General features: G+C 31.3%; 2 protein-coding genes across 2 annotated transcripts in view; one reads left to right on the forward strand and one right to left on the reverse strand.

Moving 5' to 3' along the window:
• mtRNApol (mitochondrial RNA polymerase) overlaps positions 1-18,059 on the forward strand; it is a 36,817-nt gene that overhangs the window by 12,568 nt on the left and 6,190 nt on the right. The window contains exons 12-22 of the mRNA XM_014439118.2: positions 801-966; positions 1,639-1,760; positions 2,367-2,582; positions 3,203-3,323; positions 10,995-11,210; positions 13,209-13,370; positions 13,483-13,596; positions 13,725-13,973; positions 15,095-15,254; positions 16,218-16,324; positions 16,461-16,639. Of these exons, the coding sequence (XP_014294604.1) occupies positions 801-966; positions 1,639-1,760; positions 2,367-2,582; positions 3,203-3,323; positions 10,995-11,210; positions 13,209-13,370; positions 13,483-13,596; positions 13,725-13,973; positions 15,095-15,254; positions 16,218-16,324; positions 16,461-16,639 (1,812 nt within the window). The remainder of the gene's footprint in view (positions 1-800; positions 967-1,638; positions 1,761-2,366; positions 2,583-3,202; positions 3,324-10,994; positions 11,211-13,208; positions 13,371-13,482; positions 13,597-13,724; positions 13,974-15,094; positions 15,255-16,217; positions 16,325-16,460; positions 16,640-18,059) is intronic.
• On the reverse strand, positions 4,030-9,689 carry LOC106692889 (uncharacterized). The gene is made up of 2 exons (XM_014439120.2): positions 8,324-9,689; positions 4,030-4,281 (listed from the first exon to the last, which is right to left on the reverse strand). The coding sequence occupies exons 1-2, from the start codon at positions 9,433-9,435 to the stop codon at positions 4,182-4,184; spliced, it is 1,212 nt and encodes a 403-aa protein (XP_014294606.1). The 5' UTR covers positions 9,436-9,689; the 3' UTR covers positions 4,030-4,181.

Genomic DNA, 18,059 nt, shown 5'->3' on the forward strand with positions numbered 1-18,059 from the left:
GTTGGGTCAAATAAAAATAGTACACCAATTTACTGTTTGAGTTTTATTTGACCGCACCCGGACCAAATTCCATTTATTGATACACATGGTCAATCAGCAATCTTTTAATATAATATTTAGCTTAGATTTATTAAAAAGAAGTTACAGTAATACATTTTTAATGGCATATGATGATCCATGAGAGATTCCTAAAGCACACGTCAAGAAGAATTTATATGAGGAGAAGTTAAGGAGGATAAGTTTTTTATCTTATTTGTTTTATATTCTGACCGCGCCCCCAATTACCTTCTCCTCATATATATTATCCACAGTTAACTATCTTCTCATCAAGAAGAATTATTGAAATGATTCGGTACAATAGTATTTTAGAGTTCGAGGGGCAGAATCTGCCATTGTGGATAACATAGTTAATGTTAACAAAGCCAATAAAAGCAAAAGTGTTTCCTGCTAAATGTGAAAGGTAATATTTATTTATGCAAGGAGGCGAATATCCGTTTAAACTCAGTTTAAAAATGAGAGAAATAGATATCTCGGAAAATCTCAAATGGTTCCTCATTTTCCTTTACATATTTTATGCTTAGTTTCCAGGCCTATCTATGGCTGATCAAAAACATTGCATTTATTTTCTGTTGGTTTTACCCAATAATATAAAATTTTTCATATGTTAATTTGAACACTTAATCATTCGCTATTTTTAGCTAAAATTTTGATTGGCATTTTTAAGTACCTAATTCATAAAATCACTTATTTTTCATTGAATTAGTACGAGCTGGCATAATTTATTTTTTTTTCCCCTTTAGGTATGATATTAAATGTCAATCCACTAATGGTGCTCTCCAAAAATTAGAGAAAGTATTAGATTCTTATTCAAAATGGTATCTAACTCCTGATGTAGAGAGACATGGGTATAATCCTCGCCATACATGGCAACTTTTAAAAAGCCAATATTGTAAAGGACCAACTTTAGTAAGTAAAACATCTCACCTTCAAATATTTTATTTAGAAGTAGATAATGTGTTTTTCTTTTATAATACAATTTCCTATATTTATTAATTTTTCTAATATAATATAATTAATTGAAGAAAGTGTAACGCTTGCAAATTTTTTCCTCGGGAATTTATTTTATAAATGTACAAAAAGTTAAGGAGAAAATCGATGGAACTTTCATCAAAATTATTTGATTTATTTTGGCATTAAAGTCTATTGAAAAGTATGTTTTTCAGCTACTGCTCATGGAGTGTCTTATTTGACGCACTTGGGGCTAAAACTCTATTCTATAACATTTTAAAAAACAAAATAAAATCAGTCCACCCTTTCAAGAGGCAATATTTAATTTTATATTATTATTTTTTTTTATAAGTTTTTGGAACATTAATTCCTAAATGCTTTATGTTATGGCTGAGATATTGGCCTATGATGCCTCTGGTATACAGTGTAATATAGCTCAGTTGTTTAAAAATAATAAACTTTTGAGTACTTTGGAAATTGTATCTGTGTTTTCCTGATGTCAACTAGCTTTATATGTACATACCATGTCCCTGCATATTGATAATTTATTTTATTAATAAATGGTATATTTTATTCGATAATATCAGCTTCATTTAAAAATTATATTATTTTTTCCTTTTTTTGTTTTAGGAAATTGATTCAGAACCCTGGTCCGTTATGACTCTAATTGCTATTGGGAAATTCCTTTACAATATATTATTGAGGGATATTAAAATAGATATTAATATTTTAAAACATAATAGTAAGAACAAGTAAGTATTATTATAAATACAAAGAATAATTGTTGAAAAACTTGTTATGTAGCAGCCTAAACCTATTAACCATGGTTATCTCTGTATTTAGTCACATTTTTTTTTAAATTACAGAATACAGCAATGTTTTGTGGTAAACAGTAATATTGAAAACAATCAATGTTTAGATTTAAATAAGTCAGAAAAATAAGACCTGTATGATGTACTATTATGTAATTAATATCGCAATATACAATTTTATCTCAATTTACATTTTAAAATTTAACTTTTTTTATTTATGATAAAACTAATCTATATTTAATGCATTGATGTAACAAAATGGCTTCAGAAATTAATCAAAAACATTTATAGATTTAATATATGCTCCCACAAAATAATCAGACATAATGATAATTAGTATTTGTTTTGTCCCTGAAATTAGAATTTTTTTATTAGTAATGTTACAGATAAATTTCTGACTTTTATGTACAATGTTTCTTTTTATTAACTACAGTAAAAAATATCTCAAATGTCAATTTCATGTCATATATAAAATCTTAAAAGTTTAATAATTTGTGTTTTATAAGAAATAAGAAACAGAGTTTACATTGATTTTGTATGTTGTAGGCACCATCTTCCAGCATTTTATACTTTATTTAGGCGTGAATCGAAGCTTTGGCTCGAGGAAGTAAAACCACATCCTGTCCTCTCGCGCCTGTACAAGGGAGCTTGTTCTCCACATCTATATTTTTCAGTTACTGATTTGCCAATGTTGTCACCTCCATTGCCATGGAATGAACCCTCCTCTGGTGGCTACCTCATTGCCCGATCTCCACTGATTAGGTAAGATTTCTGTTACTCCCAGCAAGTTAAAGGTGCTGTGTGTATATTTACATAATTAAGTTTCATTTTTCATAAATAATTAAAGAATCTAAGATGAGTTTGTCTGTGGGTAAAGGGAGGGGGGAGATGCACAGTGGCAAAAATTCTCTTACCAACCCCCACTCTTTTGTCTTCTTTTCACCAGGTTGTTTCAACAACCACTTCTGACTGTCTGGAACTGTACAGAGTAGTACATATTTTTCCCTCTCAAAATTCTGTACTGTGCATGCTCCTTACAGTTTTAGAGTCAAAGATAAAGGATAAACCAAAGAAACGACTAACCTCCCATATTCCTAACTTAGGAGTTGGATAATAGTGGGGAAAAGGTTTCCAAGGCTGGGCATTACCTGTCCCAATCCCAAACTGGTTAGGCATTACCAATCTCAATCTGGTTCGGCATTACCAATCCCAATCCCAAACTGGTTGGGCATTACCAAATTCTAGGCTGGGTGTGCACGCATTCCTTTCCCTACAGGCAAACTACTTTTAGATGTACTATACCCAGATTATCATTTTTATAAATAAAACATATCTGATAAATATAACTTTTCACTAACTAGTGTTGTTTTCTTTTTGTTAAGACTTCCTCATTCAGCAATCTTACAATGGGAGAGGCTAAAAGATAGACCTGCAAATCTGCTCTATCCTTGTTTAGATTCTTTGAACCAGTTGGGATCAATACCATGGAAAGTAAATAAGCCTGTAAGTTTGCTTTCATGCAATTTCATTTTTAAAAATTCTAATTTTAAAGTTTGAGGAGAAGGCTGTGGTTCCTGAGCATGTTAAGGCACCAACTTAGCATTTGCGTATCAGAAGGGGCACCAGTTCGAATTCGGTCTGGGGAAGTTGGGCCACGAATTAAATCTCGGCTTTCTTATTTCGGCTAAGAATAGGTTGGTAACCTTTAGGATAACCCTTTTTTCCTTCCCTAAGTTGGAGAATAAGGATGTTAAACTAAAAAATATATGGGAAGGATTATTTTATTTCTATAATACTTAGAATTTGGATTATGCTGAATTTGGTTTAATCGTGTTTGATTTTTACTAATGAATAAACTGTTCTATGTTACATACATTCTTTGGGTAATTCCATTTTAAATCATTTAGCCATATAATAAAATGAAACCCATGATTTCTTGTTTTTCCATTTTTGTTTTTTTTTTGACCAATTACCATAATAATGAGTCCTGTAAAATTTTATTTTGATTCAAGAAATACTTCTTAAAAAATGGTCGTACAAGGAGGTGGTTTGTTCAAGGTTACTCTCCGTTAATAGTACCCACTTTATAGAGGCTAGGTGTGAATTTTATTCTATTATAGTTCATTTCAATGTTTTATTTTTAATTTTTTTTTTAAATTATATAATTTAATTTTTTTTTTTGTGCTCAACAGGCAGATGTTAACTAAGTGACATCTCAAAACCAAATAATAAATACCTCCCATAGTTGAAACTGAAATGGCTACATTTTTTTTTTAATTTTTGTTATCTTAAGTGTCTAAATAAATTTTGTCAGATCATTTTTTCTATAGTCACTATTTATTTGCTGGCCCTACTTAACACTTATAATTCCGTCATTCTTCCTTCATGGAGTCCTTGTCCATATTCTGTGTCCATGAATCTTTTGAATTTTGTAATTGTGTGATCACCTGGTTGAATCCCTCTAAAAAATAAAAATCAGTTAATAGATTACAATATTAAATAAATAAAATGTTGGTAATTTTTTAGTGTTAAATGTTAAGGAACAATATATTTTTCAGTTTGTGGTGATAGTAAGAAATTTTCCATACAATGACTAATCACATTATAACATTTAATGTACCATGTTTGTTTTTTTTTTAATGAGAAAATGTGAAACAAGAAAACTTCATTGACTATAAAGCAGTTATGGATTATTTATTTAATGTGTGGCTTGTGACATTGCCTAACATGCTATCCTTATTTTTAGAATTATAATTTAATTGATTCTACCTGTTAGGGCAGGTAGGGGTTCAAAAGGAACCGTTGCTAGCTCATCCATGAATAGTACTGAAAATAAAAGAAATGAACTGCCGAATCTTGTTGTTATATTTTGAACAATTGAACATAATAAAATGAAAACATTTGAAAACAAAATATACAAAAAAAAAAGAGAGAGAGAAAAAAAGATTGATTGGGCTCCTGTGGATAGGCCATTTATACCTATTGGATGTAGATTAAAAAAAAAGGGGGTCTGTCCTCTTAAAAGATTAGCCGACAGTCCACTCATTGTGGCGAAAAATGATTGAGCTGGTCGTACTGCTTGCTACTAAGATTGCATTGTGAGAAGAGACACTTGAGCCAGTGTATGTGCACAAAACATGACTCTAAGGTGTCATCTTTACATCTGCCGTATTGTAAACAACAGAGAGTAGATTTGTTTTGTTTTTTATAACATCTGTTGCATACTCCATTTTTAATCATATGTTGGCTGCTACATTACGAGATCAATAGACCAGTGTACATGCCAAAAATCTACTAGTAGGTAAATTACCCACATTTAAAAAAATGTACTCTCATGGACTAGTCAGCCAAGAGGGATGCAAAGGGTTAGATTAAATGATTGTCAGTGACATCTGTTGGCAAACTAAGTAACTAATTTTTTTTTTTTTTTATGACCCTCTTCCTAGTCATTTCTGACATATTAGGGGGGAATTATCTACAGGGTTACACCCTATTCTAACTATAGTGGGAATAAATTTTCCTTTTGTGGAAACACTCCAGAAATAAAACTTGACCTCCCCCAGTCCAGTTATGAACCAGCGCCGCTGCAGTTGAAGTTGGTGCTTTAACCTGCTCGGCTACAAATGGCCCTCATGAACTAAGTAACTATCCAATCAAATTCTTTTATTATGTACCTATTTACATTGCTTCTTTTAAAATTATGTTTGTACCACTGTTATACTATATTTACCCCACCCCTCAATACAGGTTGATGTTTTTTCTGAAATAGTCTCCAGTAAAATGAGAGGTTGATCTTGATTATCTCTCTAGGAAGTCTGGTGATTCAATTCTTTTAAAATTTTTTGAGGTTAATCACTTCCATCATTTGAATGAATTATTATTTATTTATTCATGACATTGTACAACATTTCGGGACCACTGTCCCATATTCATCCACTATAAAAACCTCATGATTTCATATGGGAAATCATGTCAACCATTTGTACATCTTCACTTCTCTCTTGAAAGAGAATTTCCCATATGAAATCATGAGGTTTTTATAGTTCATGAATATGGGACAGTGGTCCCGAAACGTTGTACAATGTCATGAATAAATAAATAATAATTCATTCAAATGATGGAAGTGATTAACCTCAAAAAATTTTAAAAGAGAGGTTGATCTATATTTGGAACCAGTTTTCAAAAATCTTTATCAGTTATGACAAATACATCCATATAGTCTCAACACTTAGTTATTATCTTTACACCCCTATATTTCAGCCATTTTCAAGGATCTGTCAATTAAAATTTTTTAATAACATTTCATTCATTATAAATTAATTCTAAAAACCTTATGAAAAATTAAATTTCCAGCTTATTAAACTATCTCAGCCATTATGGTCCAATAAGGATCTATTTACCATGAATGGCTCTAACTCAGCTTTCATTAAATGGTTGCTTGCTCCTGAGTCTACTATAAACAAACTGTTAGAACAAAGATTATTTTCATCACAATTTACAGCGCACTAAAACAACCTCTTCATCCGTTTTCGCAATGCTTCCTTGCTTTCTTCCTCCTCTTGTTCCACAAAAATTTCCTCTGGAATAATTAAAGTCTATTATATCTATTTTTCAGACGCTAAGTTTTCATATGCCATTTGTCACTGCAATTATGACAGCCACTGTGAACTTTAAAAGATACTTCATTTTTTAAACTACTTGAAGATAATTTTAGTTCTTTGTCAAGAAGAGAAGTATGTACAAACTCCATTTTCACATTTGAGACATTTTCAAGCACTGTGACTATAGAATAGAGTTAACAGGAGATGACATACTTTGTCAGTTTCAATCATGGTTGAATCTTGTTCTCTCAGCTCTCTAACAATGGAGTCAAAATTTAGGAAATGGTCTGGAATACTTTAAACTTATTAGTCTTTTCCACAGTGTAAGCTTTGGGAAAGCTGTAGCATGAATGATACGTTCTTAAGAGCCTTACATCTCTCTCCATAATGAGATAGAGATGTTTATCCGATACTCCTTGTGTAATAATAGCTTTAGAGATAAAAAATCTCTTCTTCTCAGAAGAGTCTGATGAAGCTTCTAACGCCTCTTTGGCTTGTTCTTTTTTAAGAATTGATGAAATTCTAAACAGCCAGTAGTTGAAATTAGTTTCAACAAGTACAGTTTTTTAATAACACTTATACTTCGCAAAATGCATGCTTTAAAAACTTTTGAAACAACAACAATCAGGGTCCATAATTAGTTAAAGGGCAGAGGAAATAAAAAAATGTTGAGCTGAAGTAATTATATTTCTCTCCTAGAAGTTACATGTAAATGTTGGAGAACTACTCATAACAGATAGCATAATCTATCCGACAAAAAACAGCTCCAAACAATATTCACTACTACATTTTTTATATATATCCTAGCATAATTTTGTTATTTTTAAAATTTTAGAACTAATATAATCCTGCTAGAAAAAAATGCTTTATTTGGCCATGCTGCCCAAATACATAGGGTTGCTACAATACACAGTGTACCCATCAGTCTATGACAGGACATATATAAACTTTTATTTATATGATACGAAAACAATTTTTTTTTCTACCCTTTCCACTAAATACAATATATTTTGACTACTTGTTTTCCCCATTCGACAATTTTATTCCATTTGACAATTAAAAAAAATTGTAGTATTAATTATTTTTATGTAATGTAATAAAGGGGTCGAGTTAGATAAGCCGGTAGAGTGAATGATTCTGGTTCAAACTCATGCTTGACATAAAATTCTTTTTCTCTTGAGAAAAGAGAGCAGTGGTCTTTTGGGTGATGCTTCCTGGATCCCTGTTACTTCCTGACATTAATCAGGTAGTCAAATCGAAGTGCTTACCTCATTCTATCCCAAAAATATCATAAGCGTCTCCAATCAGGAGTAAATAACCTCTCACTTACAAGTTTATAAATAAATTAAATTTAACTTTTGTTCAAAATTGAAGCATTTGTGACTTTTATTTTAATTTATGATGTAAGAATCCTACATAAAACTAATATCCATTATTTAGAAGCAGATATCGGAAATATTTTTTGTTTGATAATCCTCATTACTTTGTTATTATTTCTAAGAAAAAAGGTATTATTCTTTAAAAAATAAAATAAAATTGTATACTGTTGTTATTTGATTTTTTACTACCTTCAAATTTGTTTATTTGTGAGAGATTTTATGGGAGAAATAAATTTAAATTTTTTATTTAATTCCTGAAATTTCTCTACTCCAAATCAATGGAAGGATGGGAAAATAAATGTTTTTTTAAAATGGAAAAACCTAATTCATAAACCTGAAACTTAATTCAGATTGGATACAGTTAGATACCCACTTTATATTTTTGTAAACTAATAGAAACTTGATGAATAATGTTTCCTAATGGTATCCATTGTGGATTAAAAATTTAATCATTCTACCAACAACCTAATGAAATAAGCACATGATTAATATACACATGATGCATATTTAATTTTGTTCTTACCTTTTTTTTGTCTGGTGTTTTATTTTAGACCAATTTTGATTTGATACCTCTTCTTCAGAATGGCTTCTCAATATTCCAAAAATTTTCATAGGAATTAGCAATATTATACCTACTGCTATTCCTATAGAAAATGTGGTGAAGCCAAAAATAGCACCTATCAATGCTTTGTGATAGTTCACATTTTGACAGAGGTGTTGTAATACTAGGGGCAGAGAACCAGCAATTCCGTGTATAGTTAAGATATTACCATAGTCCTCGAGGATGGAAGATCTTATTAATCTTGCCATGGTCGCATACATTATGGTTGTGCAGACTGCTACAATAATTGTCTCAAATGGTTTGAAACATGACACATTACTAATTACTGCCACCAATCCACCTTGAAGAATCCACACTGAACTCCAATAGTCAGCATCCTGTTTTGAAGGTAATAAAATAATAAGCATTGTGAGCATTCCTGTCGAAACAGTGAATAGATTGTTTATTATGCCATTGTTCATCATAAACCCTGCTATAACAAATAGATACCCTAAAAAACTTGCTGAGTGGGCATTAATAGGCACTGAGCTAAGGTCCATTTGCTTGATGTTTACAACTCTTTGGCCAAATATCATTGATGCTATGAATGAGAAACCAGCTGGAAGTACGTGGATTACTGAGGTTTTAGTGTTATCTTCAAATTCGAACATTGAACGTCCTAAGCTGTTTAAGTTGGTTCCATTGGTTATGAGGTTCATCATTAAAGGCTGGATAAGTGATGAAACCATCAGACTGACTAGTAAATCTGTGGCAAAATGTGCTCTTCCAGCAATACTGATGGACATTAGACCCTCGCAAAAAATCATTGATCTCCAACCATCTATTATTTCATTTAAATTTATATCTGTACTTTTTATGATCCATCCAAATGAAAAATCGCTTATTTCTTTTATCAAACTTAGTCTGTAACCGAAACAAAGGTAACAGAAAGTCGATACCGTAATACTTAAGATATGTTGGATTGTTATTAGGTTTACATCTGTAGAGGGAATTATATTTACATGAACCAGGAGCATGCCTGCACGAGCCAGAAATATTATCAGTATTTGTAACTGTTCGATTGCGTGTTCCATGTTAATTACTAAACTAATGCTCCAATATCCTAATTAACCTATCACTATTTGACTATAGATGTTCTATATTATATGCTTCGTTCATTTTATTTCAAAACATGTGGCTACATTTATTTGTAGTTATTACAATTCAAGTTTTCGTCAAAGAAAATGTATTGTATCAGATATCCAAGTAATAAATCATCTAAAATATTATAAACAGTTTGTAGGTGTTCAAAACCAAGAATAGAAAATTAAAAAAGAAACTATCTATAATTCACTGAAATTATCTAGGGTAAGGTTAAAAAAGTACCAAATTTTATTAACATATGTTTTATTTTTGATTTTTTTTTTTGTTGTTCACTTTTGACTGTCATCAAACTGGCATGAGCATACTAGTTTGATGTCAGTAAAAAGTGGCCATTCTCCTACAAAATTAATAAAATTTTAATTCAACATTTAAATATTTTCAGTTTTAAAACTACTAATTCGGTTAAGTCGGATTGCTTTTTTAAAATTTATTTTAGTTGATGTACAAGTTGCAATTAAAAAGTGCTGCTATCATGAAGAAAAGAGGTTATAGCTCTGCAGTGGATAGCGAGCCATGTTGGTATAAATGGTAATGAGCAAGCTGACAAGTTGGCTAAGCTCGGTTGTGCAGAGAACCAGCCTGTTCTACCACTTTCCTACAGAACAGTAAAATCAATGATAAGTTCTTATTGTAAGGACAGAACAAGTGCTAGACACAAAGTTCAAGCGGAAGGAAAGAAGTAGGAGAGCCTACTACATAAGGATAAACGAATCCCTGGCAATCTTAGTAGAGCTGAAAGAGTGGCTTGTTTTTTGCCTAGTAACAGGACATGATCTGCTCCAAAAACACCTCCATCACATTAGCATCGTAGATTCCCCGAAATGTCCTCTATGCAACATGGGAGAAATGGATGGAGACCATCTTTTAACGTGTATTGGTCTAGAAGATGTTGAGCAGGATGGGGACCAACTAAGAGGAAGAGTAAAATTGTATTGGACTGTAAGAGCGAAAATGGCGTAATAGCCCATTTCCTGTAGTGTAGGGGGAAAAAAAAAATGAAAATGATTGAAGTGACATGTTTTTTTTAATTTTAGCTGTTTTCATTTACTTGGTCATGCAGTAAATAATATGTTTCAATAAAAAAAATTTTCTTTTTCTTTTAATATCATTACATCTTCAATCGTTTTACTCTCTCCAGTCTTCAAGTTTAATAATATAACATTGATTTAAATATTTTATTTTAACTAAGTTTCAAATGAAGGTTATTAAAGTAGGGTATATGATCTTGAATAATGAATGAATATTCCATCGATATTAAAAGTGCTAAAACAGTTAGAAAATATTGCACGGAAAATTTTAATAAAATTTAACCATAGTCTTATAATAAAAGCTGATACATCACTCATTAATACTATATTATATTTTAAGATATTAAGTAATTTTAATTGTATCATGGTATTGATATGTAAATTTCACCAGAGAAGAAATTATAATTTATGATTTTTATTTAAGTGGTAGTTTAGTGTTTTAGTTTAATATTATTTTTTAGGTACTTGACACTGTCATAAAGCTATTCAATTCTGGTGGCCATGAAAAGCTTGGTGTCCCTTGTGTGCCCCCTTTAACTCAGTCGGTTGCTGCCAGAGCAACAACTAAAGAAGAGAAGTATGAGGCATTCAGAGCTAGGATGTTGGCCAAGAGGAGAAGAGCGGAAATGTATTCTCTGTGGTGTGACGCTTTGTACAGGTTATCATTAGCTAATCATGTAAGGATTTACTCTTCACTACTTATTATTTAAGAAAATATATCATTAAGTCTATGTCTTGATATTGAACTTGAAGGTCCCATAGAAAAAAAAATTCAATTATAAACAAATTCCAAGTTAAATAAAAGAAGGTGAATTTTAAAAAAAAGATGAAGAGAGAAAAAAAAAGAAATTAAGATAAAATCAAAATTTAGAGTGGCAATATAACAGAACTGATAACTATAGAATTTATAACAGGATGTCCTGCAGCAGCATAGGGTTCAGTCATCGGGTTGTGGTTGGGTTTCCCAAGTTGTAGGTCACTGCTTCTTTAACTGTAGATAACTGGGAGTCGAACTTCATGAACCGTTTTTTGATGTAATCCACTATTGTCTCTATTTGTAATTCCTGATACAATTGGCTGTTTCTTACTAACCAAGGAGCATCCACTGCAATTCTTATGACTTTATTTTCAAAAGATTGTAATTTTTTCCTTTTCGTAAAGGATGCCGCTCCCTAGACTTCACGACATACATCAGCAGTGGCTTGAGAATTGTTTTAAAAATAAGAATAACTATTTTTGATTTAGATTTTCTGTTTAGGATAGGATGTAGCATTGCTAACCCTGCATAGGTTTGAGTTAATTTGATGTTGATATGGTGGTTCCAGGTAAGGCGGCTATCAAGGTGAGTTCCCAGGTATCTTACTGTTTTATTGACAGGATTCCATTTTACATTTTTACCTTTGAAGATCAGTTCTGGTTGGTCTGGTGGGCGTTTGAGGGTAAAAACTTTTGAAGTACATTTTCAATGTTCAGACTAATCATCTATTAGTTAAATCATCAGACTAATCATTGATTATATCATCATTTATTGAAGTATTTTTATAGTTTATTGAGGTGACTTTGCAAAATATTTCTAACTATTATTATGTCATCATGTTGAGAGAACACTGCTGTATCATCAGCGAACATAGCTACTGAGGTATCTGTGGACTGAATGATGTTGTGAACTTAGGAGTTGAACAGAATAGGAGAAAGGACTGAACCTTGGGGAGTACCGGCATGGATTTGAATGAGGGTAGAATTTGTGTCATTTATTCTTACAGAAAATGTTCTGCCATTGAGGAATGAGCTCAGAATGTCGTATAAGTACTTTGGAGTGTCCACCTGCTTTAGCTTGTATAGGAGACCTTGATGCCAGACCTTATCAAACGCTTGTTAGAAATCCAAGAACGTTACCAGGGTGTGATTCTTCTATTCAAAACTGTTTACTATAAATTATGATTGTCTTGCCAGTTGATGAGAAGTGGAATGGCTATATTGAAAACCAAATTGAAAATTCGAAATAATCTCGATGCATTGAAAAAAAGAAGAAAGATGCTTTTTTATAACTGATTCCAGCAATTTCCCAAGAATGGGTAACAAACTGATGGGTCTATACCTGCTGATTTGTTTAGCGTTTTTACCAGGCTTGTGAATCACTATAAGTTTGGCTTTTTTCCATGTATTGGGAAAATATCCAGTATGCAGGCAACTGTTAAAAATTGACTTTATGAAAACAATAGCTTTCCTGGGTAAAATTTTAATTGCTATTACTGGGATCAAATCATGTCCAGGACTTTTCTTTATTTTAAGCCTTTCAATCAGTTCTTGGATTTCTTTTTGGGTCCCTAATTTAGGTGGGAGGTGAACTGTATTGAGAGGAAGACTTAGATACTCATCAGTTTCATCATTATCTAAATTGTACTAACTTAAAATAACCTACCTACTTCTAGTGAAAAAAAGCTATGAGGCATAAAACAAAATATAAATCTTCACTTTTTTCAAAATGTTCAAAATTTAATGAGGGTAATTTAAATTATGAGGTCTGTATATTATAGTTATCATTTCGAAGAGTATACTTTTAAAATTTATTGTAATTTAATTTACAAAGGCTTTTTATATTCTTTTAAAAAAATTATGTACTATTTGTTGTAATTTTTTCTCACTTTAGTTACCTGTTATAAAATTTCTTTTAGTTCAGGGATCGAATATTTTGGTTGCCGCACAATATGGATTTTCGAGGAAGAGTTTATCCATGCCCACCCCATTTAAACCACTTGGGGTCCGACCTGTATAGAGCTCTTTTGGTTTTTGCGCAATCCCGACCTCTAGGACCCGAAGGGTTGAATTGGTTAAAGGTAAATATGAAATATATAAAATATTACTCAAATAAATAAAATAAATTGGAAGAAGGATACTTATAATTCTAAATTACGGGTTATATTGTAAGATTTTCTTACTATTTTTCAGATCCATGCTATCAATTTAACCGGTTTAAAAAAAAAAGAATCTGTTCGCTGTAGGTTAGATTATGCTAATGAAATTCTTCCAAAGATTCTCGATTCTGCTAAGGAGCCGTTCAAGGTTTGTATTTAAAATTTTCATTCTTACAGTTTTATTTTCACTTATTTTGTTTTAAAAAATCAAAAAAATCTGATATATGGTATAATAAATTTTGTCAGTGATATTATTTTAAATGATTTTATTTACAGAAAGGAGCTTGGTGGATGGAGAGTGAGAAACCTTGGCAAACATTAGCTACTTGTTTTGAAATACGCAATGCTTTGAACCATAGAGGAGGACCTGAAAGCTATCCTTGTTCTTTCCCAGTACATCAAGACGGCTCCTGCAATGGTCTCCAGCACTATGCAGCGCTCGGTAGGGATACTTCAGGAGCAGAATCTGTTAATCTCTCTCCATCTGATGTACCCCAGGATGTTTATTCATGTGTTGCAGCTATTGTAAGTGATCCAGCATCATTAATGGAAAAATAGTTTTTTAATCGTATATTGTAAAGGTTACTTTCTCTAAGTGTGCCCTTTTATATTTGGTGTTTCGGAGTTTATAAATTTACAGTTTTATATATCTCAATTCTATTTTGGGGGATTTAGCCCTTGCACAATGTGGTAAAATTACGAATTCTGTTCCAAAAAATGTCTAGTTTTTTCATGTTTGGAAGTACTTTGGTATTAATAAAAAATCTTTTATATTTACCTTGTTAGTAATAAGTCTGTTTAAGATAGATTTTAAAACACGGAATACATAAATCCAGGCAGTAGTATCTTGTTACCTTTCTCACTTTTTTTCCACTTTTCGAACAGCATAAACACAAAGTCTGTATGGTTGGTCCTTATTGGCAGTTGGTGGAACAATATCAATAAAATGTCTTTTAATTGGAGCAGGGAGTAGAGGAAGGTCTACCTCCTTTGCTCGGGCTTGGTAGTTCCTTGTGGTATTTTGCTAATAGTTAGAATTTATGAAGCACTAAACTCTGGTGTGAAGTACTGTGTGATCGGTTTTAAAGTCAACAGCATACTGATTTGAAAACTAAACCATGTTGCCTTCGTCTTAGATAGTTTTGACCACCTTACCCTGCCCGTGCGTGGTACGAGATAAGCTGAATGGTACTTGACGCTCTGCCCGTGATTGTCATCCGGATAAACCATTTGGTACTTGATGCTCTACCTATGACCTTCATGGGATACACTGTCAATGAGTTGATGAGCTTGTTATTTTTTCATTCCCTCTCTTGAGGCTTACATTATTCTATAAAAGATCATATCACTACAGCCGAATGGTTGAATCTGTAGAAGTATTAAATTAGGTACAATAAATATCTCTGCAACTGTTTAGATCATAATTATTTCATTTGCAACATTTCTTCATTTATGTTCATCATTTGACAAATTATTTAAAAAGGACATGTAACGATTTGTTATAGTTTATAAAGCTGAGCTCTTCATTAAGTGCAATTTGTTTACTTTATATTTATTATTTACTTCATCACAAAATATTATACTTATTCCATTTTTTATGTTATTAACTTATCATTAACCTTTGTTTTTTTATTGTTTCAAATTAGGTCGATAGAGAACGAGCAAAGGATGCTCAAAATGGAGTCGAAATTGCTCAACATCTTGATGGATTCATTCGAAGGAAAGTAATCAAGCAGACAGTGATGACTACTGTATATGGAGTGACACGGTTTGGGGCAAGGTTACAAATTGCAAAACAGTTGAAGGGTAATACTTCTTTTTTTTTGCCATGATTATCTCATTATTTTAATTAGATAATTAAACAAATTTCCTTAACACGAATGGTATTAATCCCTGGATGAGACATTTTTTTAAATTTAGGTACGTCAAGGAAAAGATTTTATATAATATGTCATTCAATAACAAATGTTTTTTTTTTAATTTTTATTTTGTAATATTACATTCTGTCATATTTTTAGACAAAAACATTTTATATTTGTTTTTCATGTCATCTGCCAAATATCGTTTTAAGAAATTAAAAATTAGAAATTTTTCAACTTGATTTATTTAGAGAATTTTTGGTTTCTTCCAGTGTCTATTGTTCATGTAATCGTTCATAACTCCTCTTCATTTGATCCAATTTCTATGTTAATAGAACTGTTGGAAAGCTGAATGTCATATCATAGATAATAAAATTGTCGTAATGAATGAGAAAAGATTACCTAAATTGGACCAGTAGTAATGATGTATGGTGAAGTTTGCTGCTATCATTTATGTTACCATAGTTACTGTCTTATCACTTCATGTATATATTTAAAAGGGAATGGTCGATCTTTGTTCACAATAAACTTATGCATTACTGGACCGATTTATGTGCTTTTTTTTTTTTTTAAATGTTCCCTTTTACCATGGGAAGGTTTAAAGATAATGAAATCAACTAAATTTAGATTTAATGCCCTTATAAGGCTGAAACATGGGTTTCAAATAAAGAAAATATTTTCCAACATTTTATTTTGGATCTCTGGTTCCTTTTGGTGAAGTTTATAGATCACTAAACCGCTGCTGATTTTTGTGTGGATTGGCTGAGTAGTGTTGAAGTTATTTCTATTTTTTTGATTTTTGAAAATTTATATTTAAGGATTTCTCGAGGTGCTGTGCTCCAAATATATATTTATTTTAATGGGTTAGACATCAACAAACAGCTAGTTATCTCACTTCCTTTTCTTCTAGATCTTGAAGATTTTCCGAAAGAACATGTCTGGCAGGGATCTCACTATTTAGTTCATAAAACTTTCTACAGTATTGCAGAAATGTTCACTTCGACGAGAGAAATTCAAGTAAGTATCTCTTAAAGTAGTTATAATTTTTTTAATTATATTAGGAAAAGATTAGGCTAAGTTGGATCAGCCTCAATACTATATGTTTAATTTATCAGTTTAAATCAAATGTAATTTAAAATTTATTTTTTTTTAGGATTGGTTCACTGAATCTGCTCGATTGATATCTGGAATACGAGGTGAAAATGTAGAATATGTTACACCATTGGGGCTGCCCGTAGTGCAGCCATACAGCAAAAATGCAAATATATCCGCCCCATCAGCTGCTGGCAGCTCAGGAGTAGTGCCTCATCGCGTAAAACAAGATATGTTTGAGTGAGTCTGCTTTCTTTTGTTATTTTTTAAAAAATATATTTGTACTCTATAAAATCATGTAGCAGTAAATATTATATTATCACACTTGAACATTATTGGGGTGTTAATAGTTAACTGTAGATTAATATGAAGAGAAGATGGTTGGGGGTCAGCTCAGAAAAAAAAATACCCAAATAAACTAAAACTTATTTATTTGCACTGACATTTCGACCTGAATTTCAGGCCTTTTTCAGCACTGAAAAAACAATAAAGAGATAACAACCCTAACTCAGAGAAACATCAATATAAAGGAAAATAATTAGCATAGAAATCTAGAAATATACATAATAATGAATTAAGTAGATTGTATAATAGTTGTTAGTTATTTTTTGTTTTCTTGTGACCGAACCCCTGACCATCTTCTTCATAATCTTAGTAGATAGTAGTGGATCGATAAGGATGGAAGTTGATAGTAGTTGATTGATAATTTATAACAATAAGATGAAATATAATATTGTAGAAGTAAGAATTATGCAAAATAAATTATGAAAAATAAAAAAACAAAAAGTGTTCAAGAAATAAACATAATGAAAGGTGCGGAAGAAAATTTAAATGATGAGTAATGGAATTAACATAATAAGATATGTAAGTAGTGTCTAAAATAATGAAAAAACATTTAAATTAACATAATGAAATGAAAAAAAAAATGGATAAAAGATGTTCAGCAATATAGATGAGTAAAAAAAGATAAGCTAAGATTAATGTAGAGTGTCTGGTAAAAAAAAATGAATAAGAAGGAACAAGGGAGAAGAGATACGGAGAATAGGAAAAAAAGAAAGATATTAGAAACACATGGTAGACTTACATATTCCAGCAGATTTTCTGGCTAGAGTGATTTTATCATAATTTCGCTGGTAGAGAGCAGGCAAATATATGTTAAATCGAACGGAAACAGAAACCGCCAAGTTTGACTAACCATATCAGAGACCGTTCAGATAAAATAAAGAAGAAGAAATGAAATGAAATTAAAGGCTTAAAGTGTAAAATTATATAATAACTAGTGTGAAATGAAAAAACTATGAGAACTAAAAGTCAGAAAATTTTAGAAATATATAATTGGGAATTTGATGAAATTGTTGGGTTTCCACCTAGGCCCAACCTGCACTGGTAGCACTTATTAAAATTGGATTAATGCTAGTAGGGATTATGCCAGTTACATGGATTTGGCTACAGATATATATATTGTAATATGCTCTTTTTTAGTAAATAGTATATTTTGATGTATAAAGGGTTTTTAATATGTTTTATTTTATGTATCATTTTAATATTGTTCATTTGTTTTGTTTATCCAAAAGGCAAGCTAACAAATTTTCATTGTCTATAATAACTTCGTGATTCAAAACAAAACCAAGATGGCGGTACATATTCTTCAGCCAACAAG

This window comes from Halyomorpha halys, unplaced genomic scaffold, assembly GCF_000696795.3.
Source record: "Halyomorpha halys isolate HHAL.00 unplaced genomic scaffold, Hhal_1.1 Scaffold75.1, whole genome shotgun sequence".
NCBI lineage: Eukaryota > Metazoa > Arthropoda > Insecta > Hemiptera > Pentatomidae > Halyomorpha > Halyomorpha halys.